At 38.5% G+C, this 26,372-nt stretch overlaps 4 protein-coding genes and 1 non-coding gene across 7 annotated transcripts; 1 reads left to right on the top strand and 4 right to left on the bottom strand.

The window, feature by feature from the left end:
• Positions 1-43: 43 nt before the first annotated feature.
• Positions 44-9,790, bottom strand: gcy-17 (Receptor-type guanylate cyclase gcy-17; the record flags this gene model as incomplete). 2 transcript variants are annotated; one of them, NM_001306399.3, is made up of 17 exons in its annotated part: positions 44-261; positions 320-418; positions 992-1,166; positions 1,387-1,579; positions 2,308-3,101; positions 3,560-3,634; positions 3,691-3,801; positions 4,966-5,044; positions 5,090-5,559; positions 6,811-6,933; positions 6,984-7,102; positions 7,157-7,282; positions 7,717-7,828; positions 7,875-8,122; positions 8,176-8,285; positions 9,538-9,704; positions 9,752-9,790. In NM_001306399.3, 17 exons carry the CDS (start codon positions 9,788-9,790, stop codon positions 44-46), a joined length of 3,258 nt encoding a protein of 1,085 aa, NP_001293328.1. The 2 variants fall into 2 exon arrangements, with proteins under 2 accessions (NP_001293328.1, NP_001293327.1); NM_001306398.3 differs by having other exon boundaries at positions 3,682-3,801.
• A 644-nt stretch (positions 9,791-10,434) lies between these two features.
• Positions 10,435-11,590, bottom strand: dct-9 (Major sperm protein). The gene is made up of 6 exons (NM_058543.5): positions 11,516-11,590; positions 11,379-11,463; positions 10,988-11,093; positions 10,746-10,931; positions 10,592-10,666; positions 10,435-10,546 (listed from the first exon to the last, which is right to left on the bottom strand). The coding sequence occupies exons 1-6, from the start codon at positions 11,535-11,537 to the stop codon at positions 10,469-10,471; spliced, it is 552 nt and encodes a 183-aa protein (NP_490944.1). The 5' UTR covers positions 11,538-11,590; the 3' UTR covers positions 10,435-10,468.
• Positions 11,591-12,292: 702 nt separating this feature from the next.
• Positions 12,293-17,943, bottom strand: W03F11.4 (WSN domain-containing protein). Its single transcript, NM_058544.6, has 10 exons — positions 17,821-17,943; positions 17,633-17,772; positions 14,798-17,201; positions 14,563-14,747; positions 14,340-14,517; positions 13,970-14,087; positions 13,737-13,923; positions 13,529-13,688; positions 13,256-13,482; positions 12,293-12,858 (listed from the first exon to the last, which is right to left on the bottom strand). The coding sequence occupies exons 2-10, from the start codon at positions 17,760-17,762 to the stop codon at positions 12,332-12,334; spliced, it is 4,116 nt and encodes a 1,371-aa protein (NP_490945.2). The 5' UTR covers positions 17,763-17,772; positions 17,821-17,943; the 3' UTR covers positions 12,293-12,331.
• A 977-nt stretch (positions 17,944-18,920) lies between these two features.
• Positions 18,921-23,914, top strand: lgc-51 (Ligand-Gated ion Channel; the record flags this gene model as incomplete). Of its 2 annotated transcripts, NM_001306430.1 has the most annotated exons (8): positions 18,921-19,054; positions 20,094-20,283; positions 20,776-20,895; positions 21,049-21,249; positions 21,467-21,544; positions 22,217-22,336; positions 22,831-23,268; positions 23,843-23,914. In NM_001306430.1, 8 exons carry the CDS (start codon positions 18,921-18,923, stop codon positions 23,912-23,914), a joined length of 1,353 nt encoding a protein of 450 aa, NP_001293359.1. The 2 variants fall into 2 exon arrangements, with proteins under 2 accessions (NP_001293359.1, NP_001293360.1); NM_001306431.1 differs by lacking the exon at positions 21,467-21,544.
• Positions 19,840-19,860, bottom strand: 21ur-15161. Its single transcript, NR_049968.1, has one exon.
• Positions 23,915-26,372: the final 2,458 nt, after the last annotated feature.

Here is a 26,372-nt window from a genome sequence, read left to right on the forward strand (position 1 = left end):
AAAAAAACCTTTATTTTAAAAATCCAAAATGAAATTAAAAAAATCAAATTTCCGGTGTAATACTTCTCGCCATCGACGGAGTATTTTCCCGTTTCCTCATATTAGACTTGACAGGCACCGAATCGTTTTCTCCCAGCAGCCAATACGTATTCATAACACCTTTTCCCTTAATTATCACCTCGCCTCTTTCTTCGGTTCGGAACCCTCCAACCACGTGTGTTAGCAGATGATTTGCCTCCGATGATACGTGGATTCTGCCGGCTGAAAAAAAATTGGTGGCCGAGTTTCTCATTTTTCACGGCCACGTAGCAAAACCTACGTTTTCCATTACTCTCCATCCTGCTTGCTGTGTTAACTGCATCTCCAAATAGGCAGTATCTAGGCATGGTTAAGCCAACGACTCCGGCAACTACGGAACCTGAAGTTTAGGGGAGGTGGAAGAGAAATGACGTCATGACCGAAAAATATTTTAGCGCGAAAGTTAAAATTTAATTTTTTTGAAGGTATAATTTTTTCGGATAACTAAATTGATCGAAAATTTTAAAGTTTTCGCACGAATTTCAAAATTCAATATTTGCCAATTTTTGAGAGAAATTAAAAAATCTGAAAGGTTCATACTAGCTTTTTTTACCAAATACAGGCTTAGGCTCATGCTTGGGCGTAGGATTAAGCTTAGACTTAGGCTTAGGCTTAGACTTAGGCTTAAGCTTAGGCCTTGGCGTAGGCTTAGGCTTAGGTTTAGACTTAGGCTTAATCTTAGGCTTAGGTATAGGATCAAACTTAGGCTTAGGTTTAGGTTTAGGCTTAGGCTTAGACTTAGGCTTAAGCTTAGGCTTAGGCTTAGGCTTAAACTCTAAATTCGTTGTTGAAAAAAAAATGAAAAAAAGTATGTACATATGTAAGTTTTTCGGCCAATCTTGAAGGGCCCCAAAATACAAGTTGAAGTGGCCGACTTTCTGAAAGTTCGGCCACGGCCCCCACTAGAACCAACCACAATTAATGCCAATTCTCAAATTGATCCTTTCACTTGGCATATGGGCTACACGGAACTCGGCCAAACTAGACAGAAATGCCAATGACATCCGCGCGATGTGCTTAATATGATCATGTCCATTTCGGTGGGGTAATCCGGAAACACAGAGGTACCCGTCGCCTATTGTTTCTACCTGGAACAAAAAATTATGTCAATTTTTGAATTCAGGAGTTCAAGAGCCTTCAAATAAGTATTCGTGGCCTAGAAACTCAAAGTTAGGCCACCAATTTTAACTTTGTTTTTAACGACTCAAAATCAACTTTTTGAAATTTTTAGAAAATAAAAATATTGCAGGATATTCACTGTTTTTATTTGTGTGCTGGCCTAGGAATAAAAACTAGGCCACCGATTACCTTGTAAACATCGTTCTGCTCGATAATACTGTCGAAAATTGTGTATAAATCGTTGAGAAGTTGCACAACTTGTAGTGGAGTACACTTGCTGGCCAGGGTGGTAAATTGGACAACATCCGAAAAGAATATAGTGACAAGTTCAAAAGTTTCCGGTTCAATTGATATTCCAGCTTTGAGCTTCTCGGCAACTGTTCTGAAAATTGGATTTTTGGGTGGCCTAGAAATCTGAAAAACGAATTTGAAATTCAAAAAGTGGTCTAGCAAATTTCAAAGTTATAATATTTTAAACGGTGGCCTAGAAAACAGGATTTTTGATGACCTATGATTTTTTAGATGGCCTAGAATATTTATTGGATGACCTAGAAAATTTTTAGATGGCCTTGAATTTTTTTGTGGCCTAGAATATTTGTTGAATGGTCTAGAATATATTTTTTTTCTATTTGCTAGGTAATCTAGAATATTTGTTGCATGGCCTAGAATATGTGTTAGATGACCTAGAATTTTTCTGGTGGCCTAAAATTTTTTGGTGGCCTAGAATATTTGTTAGACGGCCTAGGAATTTCAAAATGGTCTAGAATATTTGTTGCATGACCTAGAATATTTCTTAGATGACCTAGAATTTTTCTGATGACCTAAAATTTTTTAGATGTTCTAGGATTTTCCAGATGGCCTAGGATTTTTAGATGACCTAGGATTTCTTAGAAAACCTAGGTTTTTTTTTCATATGGCCTAGGATTATCCGAACGTCTTTGAATTGCCAAGATGGCTCATAATTTTCAGGAAGTAGTTTTATTTTTAACATAGCCTAGAACCTAAAACTAACTAAGTGAATATAAATAAGTGGCCGAGTTTTATTTTTCGCGGCCACGAGCTGTCGCAATGTACGCACGGCGAATGGCTGATTTTCTGATGTAAACTAACTTCGGAAGCATCCTATACAACAAAACATCAGACTTCTTCTGCTCCTCCACCAACTCCTTAGTCCTCTCATTAACCTCCTCCTCCAGTGTAGAAGCATACGTCTCCAACATATTAAACACATGATCCATGAGATTTCCCTTCTTTCCATCATTCATTCCTCTTAACAAACTCCTCACTTGATCGATTGGCGGCCTTTCAGATGGTTTTTCAGTCCAGCAGTCTCTTATCAGGTGGACCAGTGCTGGATTGATTTCCAGAGCTTCATCGGTCAGAAGTGATGGGCGAATTGCATTGAACCCTCCCTTCTTCAGCTGATAAATTATCTCCTCAGGCTTTTCCTTCCGATTCTCTAGGTCAAAAGCGGAGGATCTGGTTATCACCTCCGAGCAGATGATCCCAAAGCTATAGATATCAGCCTCCTTGCTCCGTTGCTCCAGGCCCCGTAATACCTCCGGAGCCCACCACAACATATTCTCAGTGCTCAATTTATCCATCCCTCTGACCTCATTCAACCCAAAATCTGATATCTTCACTTGCCATCGGTCATCTATAAGACAGCTCCGAGAGCTCAGGTATCCGTGGAAATGGAGCATCGAGGTATGTATAAAGCCAAGCCCATTCGCGATATCTCTGATTAGGGATAACATGAAAAAGCTATCCATTTGCATTGAGCTTCTGCTAATGACATCGGCCAGTGAGCCTCGTGAGCAATATCTCCAAATGGAGAGGAGTTGTTGGGAGTTTAGACAGAGCCCAATGAATTTGTTTAGGTTGTCGTGGTCGAGGCTTCTCATCTGTAAAGAGCAATTGTTTCATGTAGGCGTTAAACCGCCTGCGTGCCTGCCTGACCTTCCGCCTGCCTCTCGCCTCAATACACGCTTTAGAATCATGGTGCATCGATTACTCTTGTTGAATAAAATTGCATTACAAGTTTTCCAACATGGTGCATCGACGAAAAATAACTCAACTTTGGCTTGAGGTAGGGCATACTTGTAGGCGTTAAAACGCCTATCTGCCTGACTTTAAGCAAACCTCCGCCTGCCTCAACAAAACATAAAAATGTGGAAAAAAGGCGAAAGGCCGGCGTGAGGCGGGCAGGTTTCAGGCAGGCCCTAAAATCGCGCCTGCCTCGTGTCGTCAACTTTTTTGAATGGAAATGCCAAAAAATCACAAAATGCCTTACATGTGACGTCACTTTTCTTCTAGCGTAATGGAAGAGGTGTGACGTCACCATCTCATCTCTAGGCCATACCTGTCTCAATTCAGACCTCTCTACATCTGTCAGCTGCGGTCGGAAATCATGTTTATTCGCTGCGACGACCTCGTTCTGAAAAATGAAATTTTGAAAATAAATTTTGAGAGTAAAGTTCTTACATTTCTCACCTGATAAATGTAGAAAATGAATCGAGTGGTCTCGGTGCGACTTTCGACTGTTAACTTGGTCGAAGTGGATGGTCCACTTGCGAAGGAGCGTTGACTGGCTTCGGATTTTGACTGAAATTCAGACTTTTTTAGTTTGAATCAGGGGTCGGTGGAAAATGATTTTTTCCGGCGAACGGCAAATACGGCAAATTGTCGTTTCTCAAGTTTTCGGCAAATACGGCAATTTCCGAAGTTCAATATTTTTGGCAAAAGAGCAAGTCGGAAAATTGCCGATTCTCAAAGTTTCGGCAAATACGGCAATTGCCGGAATTTAAAACTTCCGGCAAATCGACAAAGCCGGCAAATTGCCGTTTCTCAAATTTTTGGCAAACCTGCATTTGCCGAATTTACCTGAAAAACGGCAATTGCTGAAAAATTTCGGCAAACATCTTGCATATGACTGACCTTATGTGCACTGGGTACACCTATTTTGAAAAAAGAGCAAATTCTATGTAAACATCTAAGAGACGGAAAAAAACTTACAAAAATGCAAAAAATTTCAAAAAGGCACTGTGCACAGTCATAGTCTTATTAAAAATTCCGTTAAAAATTTCCGGCAAATTGATATCCGGCAAACAACAAACCGGCAACTTGCCGGAACTGAAAATTTCCGGCAAATTTGGCAAACCGGCAATTTACACAACTAATTGCAAATGCTGTGTGGAGCTTTGCCGGTCGGCTGTGTGGAGCTTTGCCGGTGACGTATGATCTTCCCGCCTGTTCTGTTGACGTCTCCCCTTCACCGTGTTAAAGCTGTGTGTCTGTGAGAGTCATTCTAGTCCCAATGAGCGGTCGCTTTTTTGCTCAGTGGCCTCACTACTCTTCATATTATCGATTATATTATTATCACTATTGTGGAGGACCCAAGAAAAATTGTCAACAAATAGCTGGTTAGTTTAAAACTTTTCATTAAAATTAAAACGAGCCAAATAATGAACCCTCAAATTTTGGTTTGGCTATTTTCAATCGATGCACCATGATGGAAAACTTGTAATCAATTTTCTTCATTATTTGAGTAATTTTATCGGTTAAACTAGAAAACTATAGAAAAAATAATAGCCCACATTTTGTAGGTTACAACTTTTTTTTTAATTTGTCAATGCAACATCATTAGCCCCTAAAATAAATTAGCCCGTATGATATATATTTCTGGGATGTTATGAGCTACAAAAAATTGAAACTGTAGAAAAAGGCTTTGACAGTCCACATTTGTTTGCTAAAACCCCAAAAATCCACCTTCTTAGATATAGGCTTAAGATGTGATGCCTCAACATGCCATAGCTCATCTTGTCGCTCGATTTCCTTTCTTTTTTGTCTGAAAATTAACCCTTTTTACTTCTATTTTTCTCCTAAAACTTACCGAATCGCGTAGAAAACCGCTCCAACTGCGGCGGAAACCGCAAAAATCAGGAACATCACAATGATAATGACTATCACCAAATAATCTCTGACAAAGTCCGGTGGGCATTGAGTTCCAGTAAACCCACAAGTCGGCTTCGCCTTGGGACGTTGTCTCCCGTTCCAGACATCCATTACCTCATCGGAGTAGAGTTGCTCGAAATGTACGGATTGATTATTAATTATTAGTTTTCCGTAGGTTTCCGGAAGTCGAGATGAGTTCAATCCGATCATTATGATCTCTGAGGTACGCGCCGAATCTGGATCTACGGTTAGATCGCCTCCACCGACACCTTCGAATGTCATTCCGATGTTTCGAAGGATCATTGTTCCATTTCGAATTTCAGCTTGGGGATTTGCAGTTAGCAATCTATTTACTGCAACTGCGTAGGCGTAAAAGGCATCCGCAAGTTGGCCAGCGTATTTTGCGACCTGGAAGAATTCCGGAATCTTTTTGGGTATAAGTTCAACAAGTGTTAGTGCTCCCTACCATGAATAATTAATTTTCAGAAAAAAAGCTCATACTGATCTCGCTATAAAATAGTTAAAATTTAATATTTGAAAAATACATGAGTTTTCAAATTTTGTGGCCTACTGATCATCAGGATATTTTTTTTGATTTTACGAGGTGAATCAGAGGTGAGCGGCAAGTGCCGTTCGGCAAATTTATTTTCCGGCAAATTTGGCAAACTGCCGGTTTGCCGGAAGTTTTCAATTCCGGCAAATTGCCGGCTTGCCGAATTTTCCGAAATTTTTCAATTCCTTCAAATAGCCGATTTTCCGGCCAGTTTCATTTTCGTCAAATTGCCGATTTGCTGGTATGCAGATTAGCCGGAAATTTTCAATTCCGGCAATTTGCCGGTTTGCCGATTTGCCGGAAATTTACGATTCCGGCAAATTGCCGATTTTCTAAATCCGCCGAAAATTTTTAATTCCGGCAAATTGCTGATTTGCCGGAAGTCTTTAGAGTGATTTTTTATAAGACGGAAACACTTAAAACAATGCCATTTTGAAATTTTTTTTTCGCGTTCTCTAGATATTTTTGATTCGCACAATTTTGCCGATTAAAATTGAAATTCTGAAATTTTCAAAAAAAAAATGTGCAAAACCACAATTTTCATTTTATTTTCGGCAACTGCCGTTTTCCCCCGAATTTGCAATTCGGCAATTTGCAGGCAGGTATACCAAATTGCCGGAAATTTCATGTTCGGCAATTTGCCGATTTTCCGGAAATTTCAATTCCGGCATTTTCCCGATTTGCCAAATTTGCCAGAAAAGTTTATTTTCGGCACTTTGCCGATTTGTTGTTTGCCGGATATCAATTTGCCGGAAGTTTCCCAAAAAAAGTGCAAAACCACAATTTTTCGGCAATTGCCGTTTTTCCGGCAAATTCGGCAAATCGACAATTTGCCAGTTTACCGATTTGCCAGAAATTTTAAATTGGGACGATTTATCATAGGTTGGCTTGAAATTCTTCTGATGGTCTAAAATGTACCAGATTAGCTAAATCACTTCAGACCTGGTGGCATTAGATACTCCTGGCAACTCTGAATTGTCAGAAATTTAAGTAGCTTTTTGAATCAAGTTAGAAATTCCCTCATATTAATATTTTCCAATATTTTATTATCTGTAGAAGCCCCACGGCTACCCAAAGACTCTAGGTCATCCTTGACGTCAACCCACCGACGAATACTCCTCCCCGACACAGTCCTCCACACAATTGAACGGCTCATCCTTCATCATCTCAATCACATTCTTAGAAAAGTTCAAGTATTGCGGAGTCACCACATTATTCATGCCCATATTCTGAAAATATCGAAGATCATAATCTGAACCTTCACACTTGTCTAACTAACATCAACAAGAAATAGAAGATTAGCCATTGATGTTCTCGAATCTTCTGTGGAAAAGGTATCCGAGTCATCGAACTTGCCCTCCCAGAGATAGTGCCATTTTCCACCGACTTCTTCAACAACTGCAAGGAAATTGAAAATTATTGGAAATCAGCAGCAAAAGCAACAAATCCCACCAAATCCCCTTGAATTTGTCTCCGCCATAATATACACATATTCACTGTTATTGGCGTTTTCCAGTGCGACCGCTTGCATCAAAGTTCGCTTCGAACCATTCCCAGAAGCCACACAGGCAACGATTACTGCAATATATTATGCAATATATCATTCAATATATGCAATAATATTGTTGAAAACGTATAAAAATAATATGATCAATGGCTTTTTGCTTGTATTGTGTATTGTGTATTAGTTGGAGTTTTAGTAGATACTGGAGTTTTTGGTAGTATAGGCATTTTTGTCAAATTTTTTAATCACTTTATTAGACTCAAAGTTGTCCGAAAACATCGAATTTCTTAATGCGAATTTTCAGACAATTTTGAGTCTAATAAAGAAATAAAAAAATTTGACTGCACCACCTTTTATATCTTATCGGCCTACAAGTCACAGTGAATAAAGTAAGTTCAGGCTCCATAATTGAAATAAAACAATTCAGTTCTCGAATATATATCTTTCAAAGATATCAGTGTCTTTAAACTACAATCACCAAAAAACTATTGGTAAGATCAATACTCACTTCTTCCTCGCTTTTTTATTTCAACAATCGCAGCTCTCATATCCTCCAACTTCTTGCTCTGAATCCGAAACGTGTAGGCCAACGATAGCTCCTCATGCGCAGAGGCTACTGTCTGTTGAAAACCTTTTTTTAAGTTTTACCACTTTTCCCCAACTTACCTGCACATCATCCTTAAGTGATTCACACTTCTCATCGTCTCCATCATTACAATACAGGAACACAAACTCCGTCCACTGGAATTGCTTTAAAGTTCCAAGAATTGCCATAGCCAGACTATAGCTATTCACGGAAAATGGTAGAGTTGTAGGAAATCGTTTGACATCGGTTAGTTGTCTAGTCGATGTTAACCCCCACTCGAATATTGGGATGTTGTAGTAAGTAGCGAGAGCGGAGCTGATGAGAGCCGCTGAAAATTGAACAGTTTTTGGATAGGGTCTCTTTTAGAGGGAGAAAGCTTACGTCGAGAACAAGTAGGGCCGAATATGACGTCGACTTTTTTGACTTCAAGTAGATCAACAGTCTTCCCGGCGCCCAGAATTTCATTACACTCGTCAAAGTCCCAAAGGAATCTGGAACGAGGCAATATATGAGATAAGTTTTCGAAAAAAATTGCGGGAATTCAAATTTCCCTTTTTCAAAAATTTCGAAAAGTTCTGGAACCTTCCGAAACTCTTTGGAAACTTTTGGAAACTTCAGGTAAATTCTAGAACATTCTAGAACGTTTCAGAACCGTCTGGAAACTTTTAAAATATTCGAGACATTTTTTGGAACCTCCTGGGAACTGGTGGAAAATTTAAAAACATTTTAGAACTTTTTGAAACTCCCTAAATATTCTAAAAAATTCTGGAACTTTTTTTTAGAAATATCTAGAAATTTTGAAACAAACGTATAAAACCTTCTGAATCGTTTTGGGAACTTCTAGAAAATTCTAGCAAGTACTAGAACCGTCTGGAAACTTTTGAAATGTTCGAGACATTTTTGGAGCCTCCTGAAAACTTTTTGGAAACTTCAGAAAATTTGAAATAATTTCTCAACCTTTTGGAAACTCCCGAAATATTCGAGAAAATTCTGGAAACTTCTGGAAATGTCTAGAAATTTTGAAAAATGCACATTAAACCTTCTGGACCATTTTGCAAATTAAAAAAAAATCTCGAATGATCTGGTATCTATTGGGAACTTTTGGAAACTGAAAAATTTGACAGCATTTTTGAACCTTTTGGGATCTTTTGAAATATTCAAGAAAATTATTGAACCTTCTGGAAAATTCCGGAAGATTTAAGAACAATCTAGGAACCTACTGGAACCTTTTGTGAACTTTTAGAAAAATCTAAAAAGTTCTGGAACCGTACGAAAACTTTTAAAATACTCGATAAATTTCTGGAACCTTTTGAGAACTTCTGGAAAATTTGAAAACAATTTAGGATCATATTGGAACCTTTTGTGAACTTTCAGAAAATTCTTTAAAAAATCTGAAAACTTCTGGAAACTGCTGGAAAATTTGAGAACAATTTAGGAACCTCCTGGAGATTTCTGGAAAATTCGAGAAAATTCTGGAAACTTCTGAAATCTTCTGAAATATTCTAAAAAAATTCTCAAGCATTTTTAAAACTTCTAAAAAATTTAAAACTTCTGAAATAATCTGGAACCTTTTGGAAATATCTAGAAATTTCGAAAAACAACATAAAATTTTCTGGGCCATTTTAGAGCACTAGAAAAAAAATCTGGAATGTTTTGGAACTTGGTGGAAAATTTGAGAACATTTCGGAGCTTTCTGGAAGCTTCTACCACGGCATATCAAGATCTCCTGTAATTCCCACTTACTCAAAATCAAACCCATCCAGCACATGATCCTCCCGAATCTTATTCTTTGTCACCAGAACCGCCGCCGCCGAAGTTCTATACCCAATGCCGACTTGCAAACTTGAAACGTTTTGCACGAATAGGAGACCGACTTTTATTGTTCGACGAGCCTGGCAGTTTGCCAATATCTGGATATCAGATTGTTATTTGAACTTTTGAGACTTTTGAGACTAACCAAAAATGGAGTGAATATGAAGAGTCGTAGAAATAACATTAAAAGAAGCTTGCCCAATGATAAGCTCAACTTATGAAGAGCGAAGAAAAGAGACAAGAAGCCATAAATTCAACTTTATTCCTATTAATCATCATGTTCTTAGAGTAGGCTATATGCAATAATATAATGATTATTATGTCAGCAGCTCTTCAAGGAATCCTTTTCATGGCTCAGGAGGCTCAGAAGCTCAGAAGTCCGTTCTGAGTAAAGAATCACGTCATCAAGGGGCATTGAAAGGTTAAAACTGCTGATATGATGCCGGAATTAAAATTTTCCGACAAATCGGCAACTCGACAAATTTCCGAAATTAAAAATTTCCAGCAAATCGGCAAACCGGCTGGAATTGAACATTTCCGGCAAATCGGCAACTCGACAAATTTCCGAAATTAAAAATTTCCAGCAAATCGGCAAACCGGAAAATTGCCGGAATTGAACATTTCCGGCAAATCGGCAACTCGGCAAATTTCCGAAATTAAAAAATTTCAGCAAATTGGCAAACCGGAAAATTGCCGGAATTGAACATTTCCGGCAAATCGGCAAACCGGCAAATTGCCTAATTTGTCGACAAAAAATTGCCGAACGGGAATCGCCGGCCACCTCTGGGTAGAACCAGTACTTAAAAAAAGAAAAGTATTCAAAAAATTCCATGTTCAATGTATTTATTCTAGTAGTAATCAATCAAATCGCAATTTTTGTGGAGACCGTGGTGGCGGGAGCTTGAACGTTGTTGATTGGAGAAACCAGGGAGATGTTCAACTGGAATATTGATTTTATTGATTTTCAAGATTTTTGAATTTATGCCTTGGTGTAAAGACGCTCCAACGGCCACTCATTGTACGATCGCTTCCAAAGAGCTCGGGCAATTGTACGCGATTCCTGGAAATTTTTAAAATTTTTTCTAAAAATTTTTGGGCGATATTTTCTCCTCTGCCTCGGCCACACCACAAAATCTCACCTTCTCACTAGTCGGCTGAATTTCATCAGGAACTCTCAGACACTCGACGGCCAACTTCAACCGCTTCTGAGTGTACTCTCCGTATGCCAGTGGCCAATCGTCCGACGACATCAGAAACAGTTTGATGACTTTTTTCTCGCCGGGCTTCAGGATTCCACACGACGAGTCGACTTTGAAGATCTTTTCCTGGAAGGTAGGTAGGTAGGTTAGGCGTCGATTTTTGAAGAACAAAACTTCCTTACTCTTGCCTTGATGTTGTATGCAACAGTATGCGGATCACGATTTGCAACAAAGAATCGGACGTAAAGTGGAGTACGGTATTCGTTTTGCGAGTAGAAGAACAGCCATCTGGAAGTTACAGATTTTATTGTAGGCAGGTACATTTTCATGCCTAGGCAGGCGCAGTTTGCTTGCCTACCCCAGGCCTACCTTGCGCCTGCTTGCCTACTTTATGCCTACGTACTTATTTATGCATGTCTACCTATACACCGATCTCACACCTGGCGCCTTGCTTGCCAATTCCAAAGCTGCCTATCTACGCGCCTACATGCCTACCTGTCTCCTCAATCTTAGCTGCCTACATGCCTACCTGCTTGCGTGTCTGTCTCACGCCTGCCTACCTGCCTAACATACCTGGGATAAACGACAAGATCCTGATCAGGGGACGTGCATTTCATTTGCATGGTTGTAACTTCCGCCGATGTTAGCACATTTTTTTCTGAAACTTCCTTTTAGTCTTCCGATTATTGTAGAATCGACCAGAAACTCACCATTTCCCGCAATTTGTGCCATTTTTTGATTTGTCTAGCTTGAGTTTTTGTCCAGAAAAGAAAACGGAGTTCGAATAAGTCGAAATGATTGGATTTGCAAATTTTTTATTGTAAAAACTGATTATTTTCTCAAATTTTTGGCAAGAAAACAAGTGCCACAATTTCACGCAAAATTTGTATTTTTCAAAATTATTTTCCAAAATTTGAAATAAAAATTGCATCGCGACTGAGCGTGAACTAACTGATAGCTTAAGCTTTTAACTTGCTGTGTAGGCACAAAATACCTGCATGTGTGCCTATACAAGTACCTAGCCAGGCAGGCTAAGATAGGTGCATATGCAGACAGGCAAATAGAATGAGTTGGAGGCAGGCAATCATCAGGCAAGCAGATGGGTAGTCACTTTGTTGAGCATGTTGTCAGGCAGGCGTACATCAGAATTGCCTAGTACGTAGGCGGCAGGCCGTAGATGACCAGATAAATATTATCAGGCCTAAAGTCAGGCCGGTAGGCAGGCAAACATTTAATAGGTGCATCTGGTAGTCATGTGGTAGGCACATAGTGAGGCGTGAGAACGTGCCTGTCTACAATGGAAAATTGTGTTTTCGCTAAATGAGAATCTTGAAGGCATAAGGCAGGCAGTAGGCATGTACACTTTTAAGCTGTAGCCGACAACAAACGAGGCTCATTTCTAATGTCATCTTCGTCCCTCCAGAGATAAGCCGCGAAGTTCAAATTTTGGACAACTGTAGAATCATAGCTTAAAATCTGCAATAAACGGGCTTTCACAAAATACTTTATTTCACATTTCAATAAATTCAGACCATTACAGAAAAACTCTTCTTGTCCTCTTCCTTCACATCCTTCTTTGCTGCACCTCTTCTCTTATCCCCTCTTCTCGGCCTATCCTCCGACTTCGGCTTTTTGGCATTTTCTTTTTGGATCTTTTTCAACTGCTCCTGAAACTTCTGACGTTCCTCGTACTCCTTATTCACATCATTATCCCAAAGTGCCTTATCCTTCTGTTGCTTCTCTCTATAACCCGGATTCTTCTCATCAAACTCTTTGCGCTTCTCCCCCAAATACTCCTCCAAGTTGTTTCCATCCTCCTTAAACTTCTTCTTCTTCGCCGCAAGCAGTTCCGGGTCCTTCTCGTCCTTTTTGAGATAAGGCTCGTAATAGTCCGTCTGGAGTTTGTCGTAATAATAGTGAAGAGCATTGTAGTTGTCCCAGAAGAGTACACCGGCTTTTTCCATCAAGGCTTTTGTGATGCAGAGGAGCATGTAGATCAGTTGCTGCTCAGTTTGAACTGCGCCGTAACGGCAAGCACGAACGGGATCCACAACTGAAAAAGGAAACTACAAACTTCAAACTACAACGAAAATTTAGTCTAGTAGGCAGGCATACAGGCATGAAATAGTAGCAGGCAGGAGAGCAGGTGATAGGTAGGTACGAATGTAGTACTAAGGCCTGCCTATGATGTGCCTACTTTTAAAGTATAACCCATGTACCTGTTAACAAATTTATAGAACATTCCTAGTAGGTCAGCGCGTAGGCCTGCAGGCAAGGGACAGAACGTATAAAAACGTAACTACTTATCAAAAACGATTATGCCATGCCTACAAGCCTGCCTACAATGTGCCTACTACTGAAGAAAATGTCTAATTTTCAGAATTCGAAACAAGCTTGAAGTAGAGGTACAATACTAGCTGAAACTTTTTAAATTTCTCTTTCCGCCTTACCCAATGCCATATCCGATACCTCTTGCTTCGAGCACAACTGAATACCATACTTGATAGCGACAAGTGTTCCTGTACGTCCAACACCAACCGAGCAGTGCACCAGTACGTTTGTCTTGAAACTTTCACAGTATTTGATAATGTCAAGAGCAGTGTGTGGCTCCGCTGGTGCTCCGTGATCAGGCCATCCAGAGAACGCGAGAATCTTGACTGGGAATGGGACTTTCATTCTGCAAATTATAACCTAGTATTTTCAAAGTCTAGGGTACGACTTACAAGACTTTGTTGTTGTGGAACTCGATTGTGTACACCTTGGCCGTCTGCTTATCAGTGAATTGGTCCAAGTTCTCCTCGACAGAAACGGTTTTCACAGTGTATCTGCCAAACTTCATTTCACCTTTGACTTCTGTTGAGTAGTACTCGGCACACTTGTTCTCTGAAAAAATCGTTAATTGAAGAAGGCCGCCTGCCCTGAAGCCCGAACCTCCGTCTTCCTTAAACTGGCACAACTGAGCAACAACTCCCGTTCTGTACTCCTCAATCATTCCCCAAAACTTCTCACGAGTATCCTTCTTCGGAACAATTGGCTTCTTCGACACCTTCTCCCCACTCTTTCTCTTTTCCGCATTCTTCTTCTCTTCTTGAACATGTTCAGTGCCGTCCATTGGACCCTGAATCGTTGAGTTTAACTAGAATTCTACAAAGAAATTAGCTCACCTGTGTCATAATCCATTTGACGCCGTCAATTTCCATCAGATTCGCATTAATAAAACGATCGTTGTTGAAGTCGACAAGTTTTGGCATGGTTTGAGGGTAGCAAATGAACATTTGCTTTCTGGAATAAAAGGATTGGTAAGGGAAGGTAACACCTCCCTGCCTAGGTGCCTTTTTGGGCTTAAACTCTCAAAGTCGCAGTTTAGATTCTCGCATTTTAAATTTTTTGCAAGTTCATTTTTTTAGTAACCAAAAGCTATATTAAACACCTTCATAATTAATTGTCACACCGTTTTGGCTGGAACTCCAAGTCACTTTGTAGGCAAGGTAGGCGGCAGGCAGGCAGGCAGACTCAACGTGAATTCTAACATACCTTCTCTCTGAAACATCCTTCTCCAATAGATTACCCGTTTTCTTCTTACACATTTCATATCCATGCTCAAAATACTCATGGAAAAATTCTCCCGCAGTCCTGTGTAGCTTTCTATCGGCACCGATAGAATTTACGACATTATCCACCATAGCGAATGCCATGTCTGATGTGACCACAACTAAAAAATATTTGAATACACTAAAAAAGCCACAGATTATCTTACCTTCCGGCTCAGGCTTGGGTTCTGGCTGCTCAACAACTTTTGGCTTATCATCATCAATTTTACTTTCTGGCCCCGTTGTCGTGGTAGTTGCTATGCTCACAGTTGGATCCTCCTTTGGTTCCTTTCTCATGCACTTCAAATACAACAGAATCACAAGAATGATCAGAACGACAACAACAGCTCCTCTGCAAAATTTCAAATTAGAAAAGTCAGTTCCCTCCTACCCAAAACTTACATGATAATCCATAGCATACTTCCAGAAGATTCCTCCTCACTAGCTTCTGTTGTTGATGGAGCAATTGATGGAGCATTCTGAGCAGCAGATGGAGCTGGAGTTAGAGAAGCTGCACTTGATGGAGGCTGAGGAGCTGGTGGAGGATTCGGTGGAGGTGGTGGAGGCAGTGTTGACAGAGGTTGAGAATTGGATGCGTACTGGAGGAAGAAGGTATCCAAAGCTTGAAGTGATGCTGGAGCTGATTTGAAGTTGTACTTTGAAAAGTCGAGATCCAACTTGGCAAGAGCATCCAAAGCACTGACGATTGCTCCGAACTTGGTAGGATTCAATGCGGCGACTGCTTTGTGCATTGCTTGAATGTCAAATCCAGTGAGTCCAACAAATTTGGCAGCTTCTTCAAAGATCTTCTTATTGCTTGCAAAACCCACTGTATCCCGCTTTCTTCTGGATCCTTGAGCTCCACCAATTGCAGTAACAAAAGCTTTGACTCCATCAAGTGTCTTTTTCAGAGCATCCCTTAGACCATTCAACTTATTGATTTCCGCGACGTTCTCAGAACTCAGGGCCTTTGCAGCTGCTTCTTGTATCTCAGTGAAGTCCCCTTTCAAAGCATCTAAGGATCCACGAATCTGCATCAATTTGTTGATTTGAGTCAATCCTCTGACAGCCAACGCCAAATCTTTTACAGTGTTCTGAGAATCAGTGAATGAAGTCTTCAGAGCCAATGCTTCTCGTCCATCGGCACTCTTCATAGACTGACCCGACTTTTGAAGAATCTCCAAGTGTTGCCGAGAATCAGAAACTATTTTGCTGATTGTTTTTGCACTGTCCAATGTAGACTTCGAGACGTTTTTAATCTTCTGAATGACATCTAAAGCATTAGATACAACTGGTTCCTTCTCTGTGATGTTGTTCAGGCAGTCAAAGAATTCCGAATCACTCTGGTTAACCGTTCTATAATGTTCATCAATTTCAGGTAAATTGTTTTCAAAAGTCGAAATAAATTTGGAAATGCTACCTATCGACCCAGAAAGAGAAGCAAGATCTGACTGAAGAAGCTTCAGATATTCTTTGGTCTCGTTAAACGTCGGTTCTTCTATCATCTTTTTGATAACCACTCGTCCATCAGCAGCTGAAGCAGGTGTGATACTAAGGATGTTCTTAAATCGAGACATATTTGTCAGAGAGCTGAGATAACTGAACGACGGTAGATTCTTGACTGCTTCATTTAGCTGGTTCATCGAGTTGAAAGCAGCTTCCAAATGATTCAGATTGTTTGCCAGCATTGTTTTTCCCTTATCACACACCAACATAGCATTGATGACTTGTACCGGAACAGTTGAATCCATGACTGAGTTGGCCAAGAAATACTGTAGATTCGTCACTTCTCCAAATGATTTCTTCTTCGGTTCATCCGACATCGGTTTCCACCATTTTTCAGCAAGCCCAAGTGCACTTTTTAAAGTATCAAAATATTGAAAGGCAGTTTTCAGATTTTTAATGACCACCGAACTATTACCAATCCTATCCGCAATCCAATCTTGTTGAAAGACCAGTGACAGTTGTTCCAAATCATTTGAACCACCGGGTAAACCAATCGCGTAAACAAGTGAAAGATCCACTAACTCGGTGTGACTTCTAATCAGCTTTTGGAGTGTTTTGAAGACAGGAAGAGACGACTTGGAGATCAAAACGTACTCGTCAACACTCTTGAAGCTTGCGGTCATTAAGTCTAGTTGACCAAAGTTCACTTTGTTTGCTATTTTCTCCCGGAACGATTGCTCTTTACGGAGCAACTGCACAAACCCTAATTGATCCACTATCTTCTTAGCATTATGTACAACATCTAACTGCGGGAGAAACTTGGCCACTGAGCCCTCGAGATTTTCAAATTTGTTTTTGTAATGCCCAAAAGAACTTGTGAAGCGTAAAATATCACTATCACTTAAATTGTCTTTGGGATTATCTTCAATATCTGAAAAAGCGAGTTCTACAGATTGTGCATATTTTGATAACCCCTTGTAATTAAAATTGATAGTATTCAACTTTTGAACTTCCTCCAAAAGAGCAGTGTACTCTGATGTTCCATTCCAAGTCATGAAGTCATTGATGAAAGATCCCTGCCGGATGGTTTCCAAAACAACTAACCGCTGTTCAATTGCAGTAATTTCAGGAGAAGTTTTGAACTTTGATGGAAGATTCTCCAACTCAGTGATTGCTGTGTCGATGGCTGTTGTGTTCAAGTTGATGACTTCTTGAAGCTTGACTGGTCCCGTGTGAAGGAGCTCAGCAATTGCATCGTCCGAGGGGATGGATCCATCAATCAAACCAATTTCCAACGAGATTCCATTGGCGAGACGAGCAAGTGATTTGAAGTTGGGAAGACTGTCGGATAGTGTCTTGGCTGAAGAAATAATAAATCTAGTTACGGGTATTTATTGCTACCAGTTTCTCTAACATTGTCACGAGAAGCCACGTTTTGTTTTCATGAGCAAACTTCAACAGTTAAAAGTCAAATAGTATTGCGCAATAAAAATAAGATAAATATCATCAAAGGTCATCCAGATTCCACATCAACCAAAACGTGGCAACTCTTTTATTTCTAAGTTATATTTCAATTTCTTCAGCGTGCAACTAGAATTTTAAAAACAACTCCACGAAGTAGATGACGTGGAAGCAAGCAGAAACGTATAGCATTTCAATAGCATTCATTATAAAAAACTAACGAAACTTATAAGGCCTTAAAATCAGTAAGCTCCGCGATCTATCAAGAAAGCGCATAAAAATCCAATAATATTTATTTGAACGCGCTCAATATTAATTACAAGAAATTACCTGAAGCTGCTCGATTAAAGCGGCGAGCAAAACGAGAATCCTTGTTGAATACTGACGAATGTGTAGCTGATGTAGCATTGACAATCAGGAAAATCCATAAAATTGGTATTCCAAATGCAAACAACTGCATTATGATACAGCTGAAACGAGAAATTGTCGATTTCACAACACAAAGAAAAAGAACTTACCTGAGTATTAGTTTTCTATTCAGAAAACTCCAAAGCTGGTACTGATTGAAGTTCAGTTTTGATTTTTGTACAGATTGAAGAGATTGATAAGAAAGTAGGGCAGGACGAAAAGGGCAAGGATGTCACGGAAAATATTTTAATAATGGAAAACCAAGGATTAGTTTTATTTTCCACGTAAATTGTTTGTTTCGAGAAAGTTCCATGGGGAATGCAAAAGTCAAAAGTCATAAACACGTGTGAAATATTTATTCATTGAAATGTTTTAAAGTTTCTGATTTTATTGGAATAAAGTTCATTGAATGAACCGTTCAGATCCATATATTCCAAATTTAACAAAAAATCCCTTTTTTTGAATTTCCCGCCAACGTCGAGCTATCTTGGAGCTGCTGAATCGTTCGATTGCAAATCAGCCAACCTGGATAAATTTTTTACCCATCTAGGAGCTGAACAAGGGATGGGCAGCAAACGATTTTTCTGGGAAATAGGCAAACCGGCAAATTGCCAAAATTAAAAAATTCCAGCAAATCAGCAAACCGGAAAAGTGCCAAAATTACAAAATTCCAGCAAATTGGCAAATCGGCAAAGTATCAAAATTAAAATTTTCAGCAAATTGGCAAACCAGAAAAATGCCGGAATTTAACATTTCCGGCAGATCGGCAAACCAGAAAACTGCCAAAATTGTTTGATTGAACATATCCGGCAAACTGGCAAACCGGCAAATTGCCAAAAGTAAAAAATTCCAGCAAATTTCAAACCGGAAAAATGCCGGAATTGAACATTTCCGGCAAAAAGGCATACCGGCAAGTTGCCGATTTGCCGAACCGCAATTGCCGTAAAATAATATGAGTTGTATAATTCTTGGTCCGTTTTTCAGTGAGTAACTAAACTGGTGGCCGAGTTTCTCTTTTCTGGGCCACTTGCCAAAAACCAACCTGAATACACGATAATAGAATTCAACTTTGATCCCTTCACTTCCGCTTTACATTTTTTTTTCTATATTTTGACACAAGCATATGTAAATTCAATTTCAACGGAGCAAAAGCGGGGGTCCTCCAATTCTTCTCTCTTTTCGTCATAACTTCTTCCTCTCTGACATACGTATGTGCTTATTCCATTTCTTAGCAGTTATTGTTACGACTTTTGCTCAAGATGAAGGCTCATTTGTTGAAAAATGCACAAAACCGAGGCTCACACCGGCTGCGATTTTGGATGTTATTATGGCAAATTATTCAAGGTGAAATTAATTTTTTCATGTCAAATTTTTGACTGGTTTTGGAATAATTGCAAAAAATTGTACAAAGTTGTCAAAAGTTGCCAAAAGTTGCTGGAAAGTTATACAAACTGCGTATAAATGTTGCAAATGTTGCCGAAAGTTTTCGAAAATTACCAAAAAATTGCAAAAAAAAAAATTTTCAAAAGTCGTCGAAAGTTGCCAAAAACTTGTCCACAATCGCCAAAAATTACCAAAACAGTGCCGAAAAATTCCTAATGCTTAAATAGTTTTCGAAATCGCCGGAAAATTGTCAAAAGTTGTCGAAAATTGCCAAAAACTTATCCACAGTTGAAAAAATATTACCAAAACGTACCTGAAAGTGTCGAAAATTGCCAAATAATTCAATAGTTCTTAAAATTGCCAAAAATTGTCAAAAGTTGCCGAAAATCGTCAAAAATTGCCGGAAATTGTTGAAAATTGGTGTGAAATTGCGAAAAAATTGTCAAAAATTGCCGAAAATCACCGAGAATTGCCTAAAGTTTCCGAGAAAATTCCGAAAAAGGCTGAAAGTTGTCAAAAATTGGTGAGAGTTGCCAGAATTCTCCGAGTTTTGGAAAGTTGTTTGAACCTTCTCCAAAATTGCCAAAAAGTTTTGCAAAAGTTGCCAAAAGTTGTCAAAAACTTGTCCACATTTGCCAAAAACTTACCAAAACTTACCTAACAGTGGCGAAAATTGCCAAATAGTTCAATAGTTTTCAAAATTGCAAAAAAAAATGCAAAAAAATTGTCAAAAATTCCGAAAAATTTGTCAACGATTGCCGAAAATACCGAGAATTTCCAAAAATTCATGAAAATTACAAAACATTGTTGAAAAAGTGAAAAAATGCCAAAAGTTGTCAAAAGTTGCCAAAAATTTATAAAAGTTGCTAAAAGGTGCTTTAAAAACTGCCAAAAATTGCCGAATGTTGCTGAGGGGAGCCAATTTTTTTTTTAATTTAAAAGAAATTTCATTTGCCAGAAATTACGCAAGCTCTTCCCTCATACCCTTCTCCTATTCTAGATCTCTGCCAGGAAATCCAGTTGGTGTCCAAGTCGAGGTAACAGTACAAGATGTGATGGAGCTCAGTGTGCTCAGCAACAGTTTCACGGCGGACATATGGTTCAGTTCGATTTGGTACGATCCACGTCTCGCCTATTCACATTTGGACAATTGTCGGCAAAATTTATCATTTGACGATAGATTTGAAAAGGTTTGTGCCAAAAATTATACTACGACTCAAAACAAATTTTTTGCCGCTAAATTAAAATTTTCCAAGAAAAAACATTTGGCGGAAATTTCAAATTTTATCAAACATTTTTGGCGGGTAATTAAAAATAATAAAAAAGGTTTTTTGCGGGAATTTCAAATTCTCTGAGAAAAAATCATTTGGTGGGTAATTCAAACTCTAAAATCTTTGAAATACTGAAATTTTGGGCGGAAATTCAAAGTTTCCTAGAAGTTTTTTCCTTGACAAGAAATTAAAAATTTTTAAAAAAACATTTGGTTGAATTTCAAATTTTCCGAGAAAAAAGATTTGGTAGGAAATTTGTGTTTTTTTTTCCTGGCGCGATATATATATTCAAATTCTCCAAATAAAATTTTTGGCGGAAATTTCAAATTTTCTCAGAAACATTTTTTGTGGTCGGAGATCAAACTTTTATCAACAGAGCACACTTGCAACAACAATCATTTATATTTTCAGCTAATCTGGTCTCCAAACGTCTGCATTGTGAACACAAAATCCGCCCACGTACATCGGTCCCCAAAGCCTAATGTGCTTCTGATGCTCCTGCCAAATGGGACAATATGGCTGAATTATAGGGTACTTTTTAAATTTTATTTTAAGCACCGCAAAAACCCGCTATATTACAGATCAGAGCTGTCGTTTTTTATTTTTGGTTTTTTGGAGATATTAGATTTTTTGTTTTTTGGTCCAAATTTGAAACGTAAAAAAAATTTTATTGCTCAATTACAGATCCGTGTGCAATCTCCGTGCTCTATGGACTTGGCACGATTTCCAATAGACACTCAATACTGCCAATTGGTATTTGAAAGTTATTCATACAATACTGCAAGTGTATCTGTAAATTGGATGGCTAATCCGGTTACTGTACTACCAGAGATCTCTCTAGCAGATTTTGATTTGTCGAGGTACCGGACATCTAGACATACAGAGGTATTTTCCAGCAAAGACAAACGTCCTAGAAGACATTCAATCTACAGTATTTTTTTTCTTTTGTATATCAACCGTCACCATACAAATTCTGCAATTGTTTTTCCAAACTACAGTAACCCCTTTACCAATTCACCTTATTTATCAATTTACCAATTTATCAAAACCAATTTGACCTCCCAAAACTCTACCTATAATTACAGTAACTACATTTTTATAGGTCTACAAAGCAGGAGAATGGTATCGATTAACTGTGGAATTTGAGTTCACAAGGAAATATGGATTCTATATTCTTCAGGTTGTTAGGGAAAATTTTCCGTATTTCCTCTAATAGTATTGCGCCCGACTAATTAACTTTGAAACGTTATATCTCGGTTCATTTTAAAGGTATCAATATATCATTAACTACGAAACAATAGCAAAAGAAATAACAAATATTTCGTTAGTGGACAATTTTTGAATAGAACAAATAATAACTGAGATATAAGCTGTCAAAGTTGAACAGTGGGGTGCAATACTAATAGAGGAAATACAACACCTTAAAAATTTGGCCTGAAAATATTTATCGAAAGTTTTTTGTTTCAGTCTCTTTTTGTCTAAAATTATTTTCTCTGAATTTTATGTTTTTTGGTTTGTCTGAAAATTTTATGCTAACTATAAGATATGTGGTACAAAAAAAATTTTCAATAAAAATTAGAAACCTAAAAAAGCGATCTCTATATTTTTACAAAAAAAATGTTGACTATGCATTTTTCGTCTGAAATTTTTATAATGTAATTTTTAGTTCAAAATTGTGAATTTCTGAAAATTTATAGCAAAACCCTTGTCCGGAAATTTCAAACTTCAAAATTTTGGTTCCAAGTTTTTCGTCTCAAAATTTTCAAATTTTTTCTCCAAAAATTTCATTTCAGCCTAACACAGTTTTATCCTAAATTTTTTGTCTTAAAATCTGCAACTTTCCGAATTTCAGCTCTACGTGCCAACCTACATAAGTCTCTTCATTTCTTGGATTGCGTTTTGCATTGACACAAAAGCCCTGCCGGCTCGCATAGTGTTGGGTGTGAACTCGTTGATGTCACTCACTTTTCAGGTAAGTTTTTGAAAAAAAATCGGTGGCCGAGTTTTCTCTTCCGCGGCCACGTAGTAGCCACTTTTTTCTTTTATTTTTTTCTGAATTTTTGAATTTTCTGGAATTTCATTTTTCTCTCTTCCCCAACCCCCACCCATCATAAGCCTAAGCTTAAGCCTAAGCCAAAGCCAAAGGATAAGACTAAGTCTAAGCCTACGCCTAAGCCTCAGCCTAAGCCTAAGCTTAAGTCAGCCAAAGCCTAAGCCTAAGCCAAAGCCAAAGCCTAAGCCTAAGCTTAAGCCTATCCCTAAGCCTAAGTGAAAGCCTAAGACTAACCCTTAACCTAAGCCTAAGTCCAAGCATAATTCTAAATATTAGCTTAAGACTAAGCCTAAGCCCAAGCCTAAGCCTAAGCCTAAGCCTATGCCCCTGAGGCCTAATATTTTTTAAAAACATTAATATCGAGTAATAATAATTTTGCTGCTGCCTTTGTCCTAGAAAAGTACAACTTTCAGTTCGGAAACATCATCCGATCCCTGCCACCAGTCTCCTATGTAAAAGCCATCGATCTCTGGATGTGCACCTGCGTCGGCTTCATCTTCGCCTCCCTCCTCGAACTCGCCTTCGTCGCCTATCAGGACAAAAAGCTCATCTTAAAATCCGGAAAATCAAATGCAGCAATCAGCACTTTGGTCAGCTATCTGAAACACTTTGAGCCATACCATGACGTGTCGTCTCCGCCACCACCGGCTCCGCTTGATGAGAAAAAATCGATGAGCCGAACGACATCGACTGGTACGAATCGATCGAGAAGTGAACTTGATGGTTTGGATACGAAGGATTTGGAGGAGGAAATTGCGGAGTATCGGAAGTTGGCGTATGCCAGGAAGAAATGGAGATTGTTGGATTTTGGAGCAAATGTTGATAGGATCTCGTTTATTGTTTTTCCGTTGGTAAGTTGGAAGAGTAATGTAGGGTTACTGTAGGGTAGCTGAGGGGTTACTGTAGAAATGCTGTCGGAATACTGTATGGTTACTGTAGGGTTACTGTAGGGCTGCTGTAAGGTTAATGTAGGAATACTGTAGGATTGCTGTATGGTTACTGTAGGGTTACTGTAGGAATACTGCATGGTTACTGTAGAAATAATGTAGGGTTACTTTAAGATTACTGTAAGGCTACTGTAGGAGTACTGTGTGGCTACTGTAGGAATACTGTAGGGATACTGCAGGATTACTGTAGGTCTACTTAAGGGTTACAGTAGGGTTGATGTGAGGTTGCTGTAGGAATACTGTAGCACTACTGTAAGCTTGCTGTAGGAGCACTGTAGGAATTATGTAGAGCAACAGTAAGGTTACTGTACCGTTACAGTGAAATTATTGAAAGGTATGAATGACTACTCTAGGGTTATTGTAAAGTACTTTAAGGGTACAGAAGGGTAGCTTAATATTTATTAAATTACCAACACCTATCTTGCATGGTGGAGTACGGTAGGATTACTGTACTTTTCTCCAATTTCTGAATTTTCAGACTTTCGCAGCGTTCAATGTGGTTTACTGGACATATTACCTTCAAGACGTGCGGATATCCACTTGGACCTGATTTTAATTTTTTTTTTTTTGTAATTTTTGTGCTCACTTGTTCACGAATTTCTCAATAAATTGGAACAATTTTCCTAAGTATTGTAATTGGCCAAAAAAAATTTTTTAAGAAATATAAAAGCTCAAAAGGGTATAGTAAAAGCATCAAAAACTTTTTGTGAAAAAAGGTAAAGAGCAGTACAGTAGATATTCCGTACAAGTGCCACGGGGGTACTGTGGGTTACTGTAGAGGTTGAGTCTAAACTGTATGGTTAGTGTAGGGGTACTGTAGGTATACTGTAGAGATGCCGTGGGGGTACGGTAGAAGTACTGTAGGACGATTGTAAGGAGGGGTTACCGTTTTGAAAAGTGTGTAGTACGGTAGGGATGATGTATGGATACTGTAGGCTTACTGTAAGCCTAAAATGGTACTGTAGGGATGCTGTCGGGCTACTGTAAAGGTAATTTTAAGATCAAAGTTTCCTTTGAAAAAGGAAGTGTATCCTAAGTGCAAAGTGCAAAATGCATTAATTATATTTTTACGACCGACTTACATCACACTTGTTATCAATTCTAATCAGCCTATCAGTCACCTCAGAAGCTCCTTTTTTTCGTCCTCCATCGTTCTTTGATAGACGTATGTGTGTGCAATTCACGTTTACCTCACCAGTTTTCCGGGTTCTTAAATAAATCAGACAGAAACTAGAACTTTTTTGATTGAAATTGAGAAAATTGTGACATGGTTCTATGCAGAGACAAACTGGTTTGAAATTCAATCAAAAATTGTGGTACTTTTTTTGCAAAAAAAAAAGTTCTGAACACTTTCTTTTACAGTTTGAACGGTTTGTTAGGAGATTCTCAATTGGTGGCCTAGAATTTTCAATAGTTCGGCCATTTCAAATTGTGCTGAAAACTCTCGAAAAAAGTATTGGCGGACTAGTTTTTCCTAGATGGCCTAGAAAACTAAAAGTTAGGCCAAAAAAATATTATCAGAACTCAACGATATTTTACAAATTTTTTTCAAAAACGTTTGGAGGTCTAGTTTGTCAATTCTAGTCCACCGGGTGGAAAATTTGTCCACCACAAAATTGCAATATCTCTAAAACTCAGGTGGCCTAACTTTTAGGTACTTAGGCCACCGTGAAGTGCTAAATAAATACTTATTCATTTTGTTGATTTGTTAAGCTTTCCAAATTTTAGGCCATCAAGGGCAACACTGAAAAACCATCTAAAACTGCTCAAAAAATGCCGCCGAGTTTTTCAAATTTCTAGGCCACTGCGCAAAAAATTAGTCCATACCAGGGGTGTGCGGCAAATCTCAAAATTTGCCGAGCTCGGCAAATTCGGCAAATCGCTTTTTTCAATATTTGCCGAGCACGGCAAATTCGGCAAATTTGCCGTGCTTAACAAACTCGGAAAATTTTGATATTTTTAATGTTTTTTGGAGCACCAAAACTACTGAATTCTTAACACACATCTGGTTTCTGAATAAGTTCCGCGTAGTATGTCTGTTTAAGCATCAAAATAGCTCTATTTTGTGTCATTTTACTAAATTTTTGGCTAAAAAATCAAAAGTTTTAGTCAAAATTGTACTGTCAAATTTTTGACGTGTGTGGCAAATTTCGAAATTTGCCGTGCTCGGCAAATTCGGCAAATTTGCCGAGCTCGGCAAACGGCAAATTCGGCAAATTTGCCGCACACCCCTGGTCCATACTGTTTTCAGACCACAATTTTTAAAAATTTCAACTGTCTTGAAGGTTTAAAAAAAAAAAGTACAATTACCGTGCGATGGCCTAACTTTTAAAGTTTCTAGGCCACCAAAAAATATTCATATTTTTAGGTTTCTAATTTATTTCACTGTTATAAAGATACCAATTGCCCTTTCAATACATGGCCTAGAAAATTGAAAAGTTAGGCCACAAATTTTTTTTCGGATTTTCGAAGCTTTAAATGCTTTTTTTCACCCAAATTCACAATAAATTATGTTTATTTCCTCAAAAAAATGTGTAATTTTCTTGTGTTTCGTCGTAATCCGTAACTCAAACACCAGCCTTTTCCCATGACTGTTTCTGCTCCCTCATTCTCCTACTCCTCCTCCCATCACCCATTTTCCTTATCAATATATTATCATTTATATTGTGTGTCTGTTTCATGATTTTTTGTCATCTTCACACGTAATTGGTGTGTGCGAATTTGGCTTTTTTGAATATTTTTTCATCAAAGTGTTCCAAAAAAACCGAAAAAAATTGAAAAAAATTGGTGGCCTAACTTTTTTTTTCTAGGCCACCGTTTTGGAAACTAGTCCGCAATTAAATTTACAAATTTTTGAATTTTATGCTGCCTAGAAACTTGTTCAACAACAACTGCGTTCTGCAAAAAAATTCAAAAAAAAGTTGGTGGCCTAACTTCCCATTTTCTAGGCCACATAATAAAGAATCGCCTCGGCAAATGTTTTTTTTTTGGGTTTTGTAATATAAAAG

This window comes from Caenorhabditis elegans, chromosome I (assembly GCF_000002985.6).
Source record: "Caenorhabditis elegans chromosome I".
NCBI classification, from domain to species: domain Eukaryota; kingdom Metazoa; phylum Nematoda; class Chromadorea; order Rhabditida; family Rhabditidae; genus Caenorhabditis; species Caenorhabditis elegans.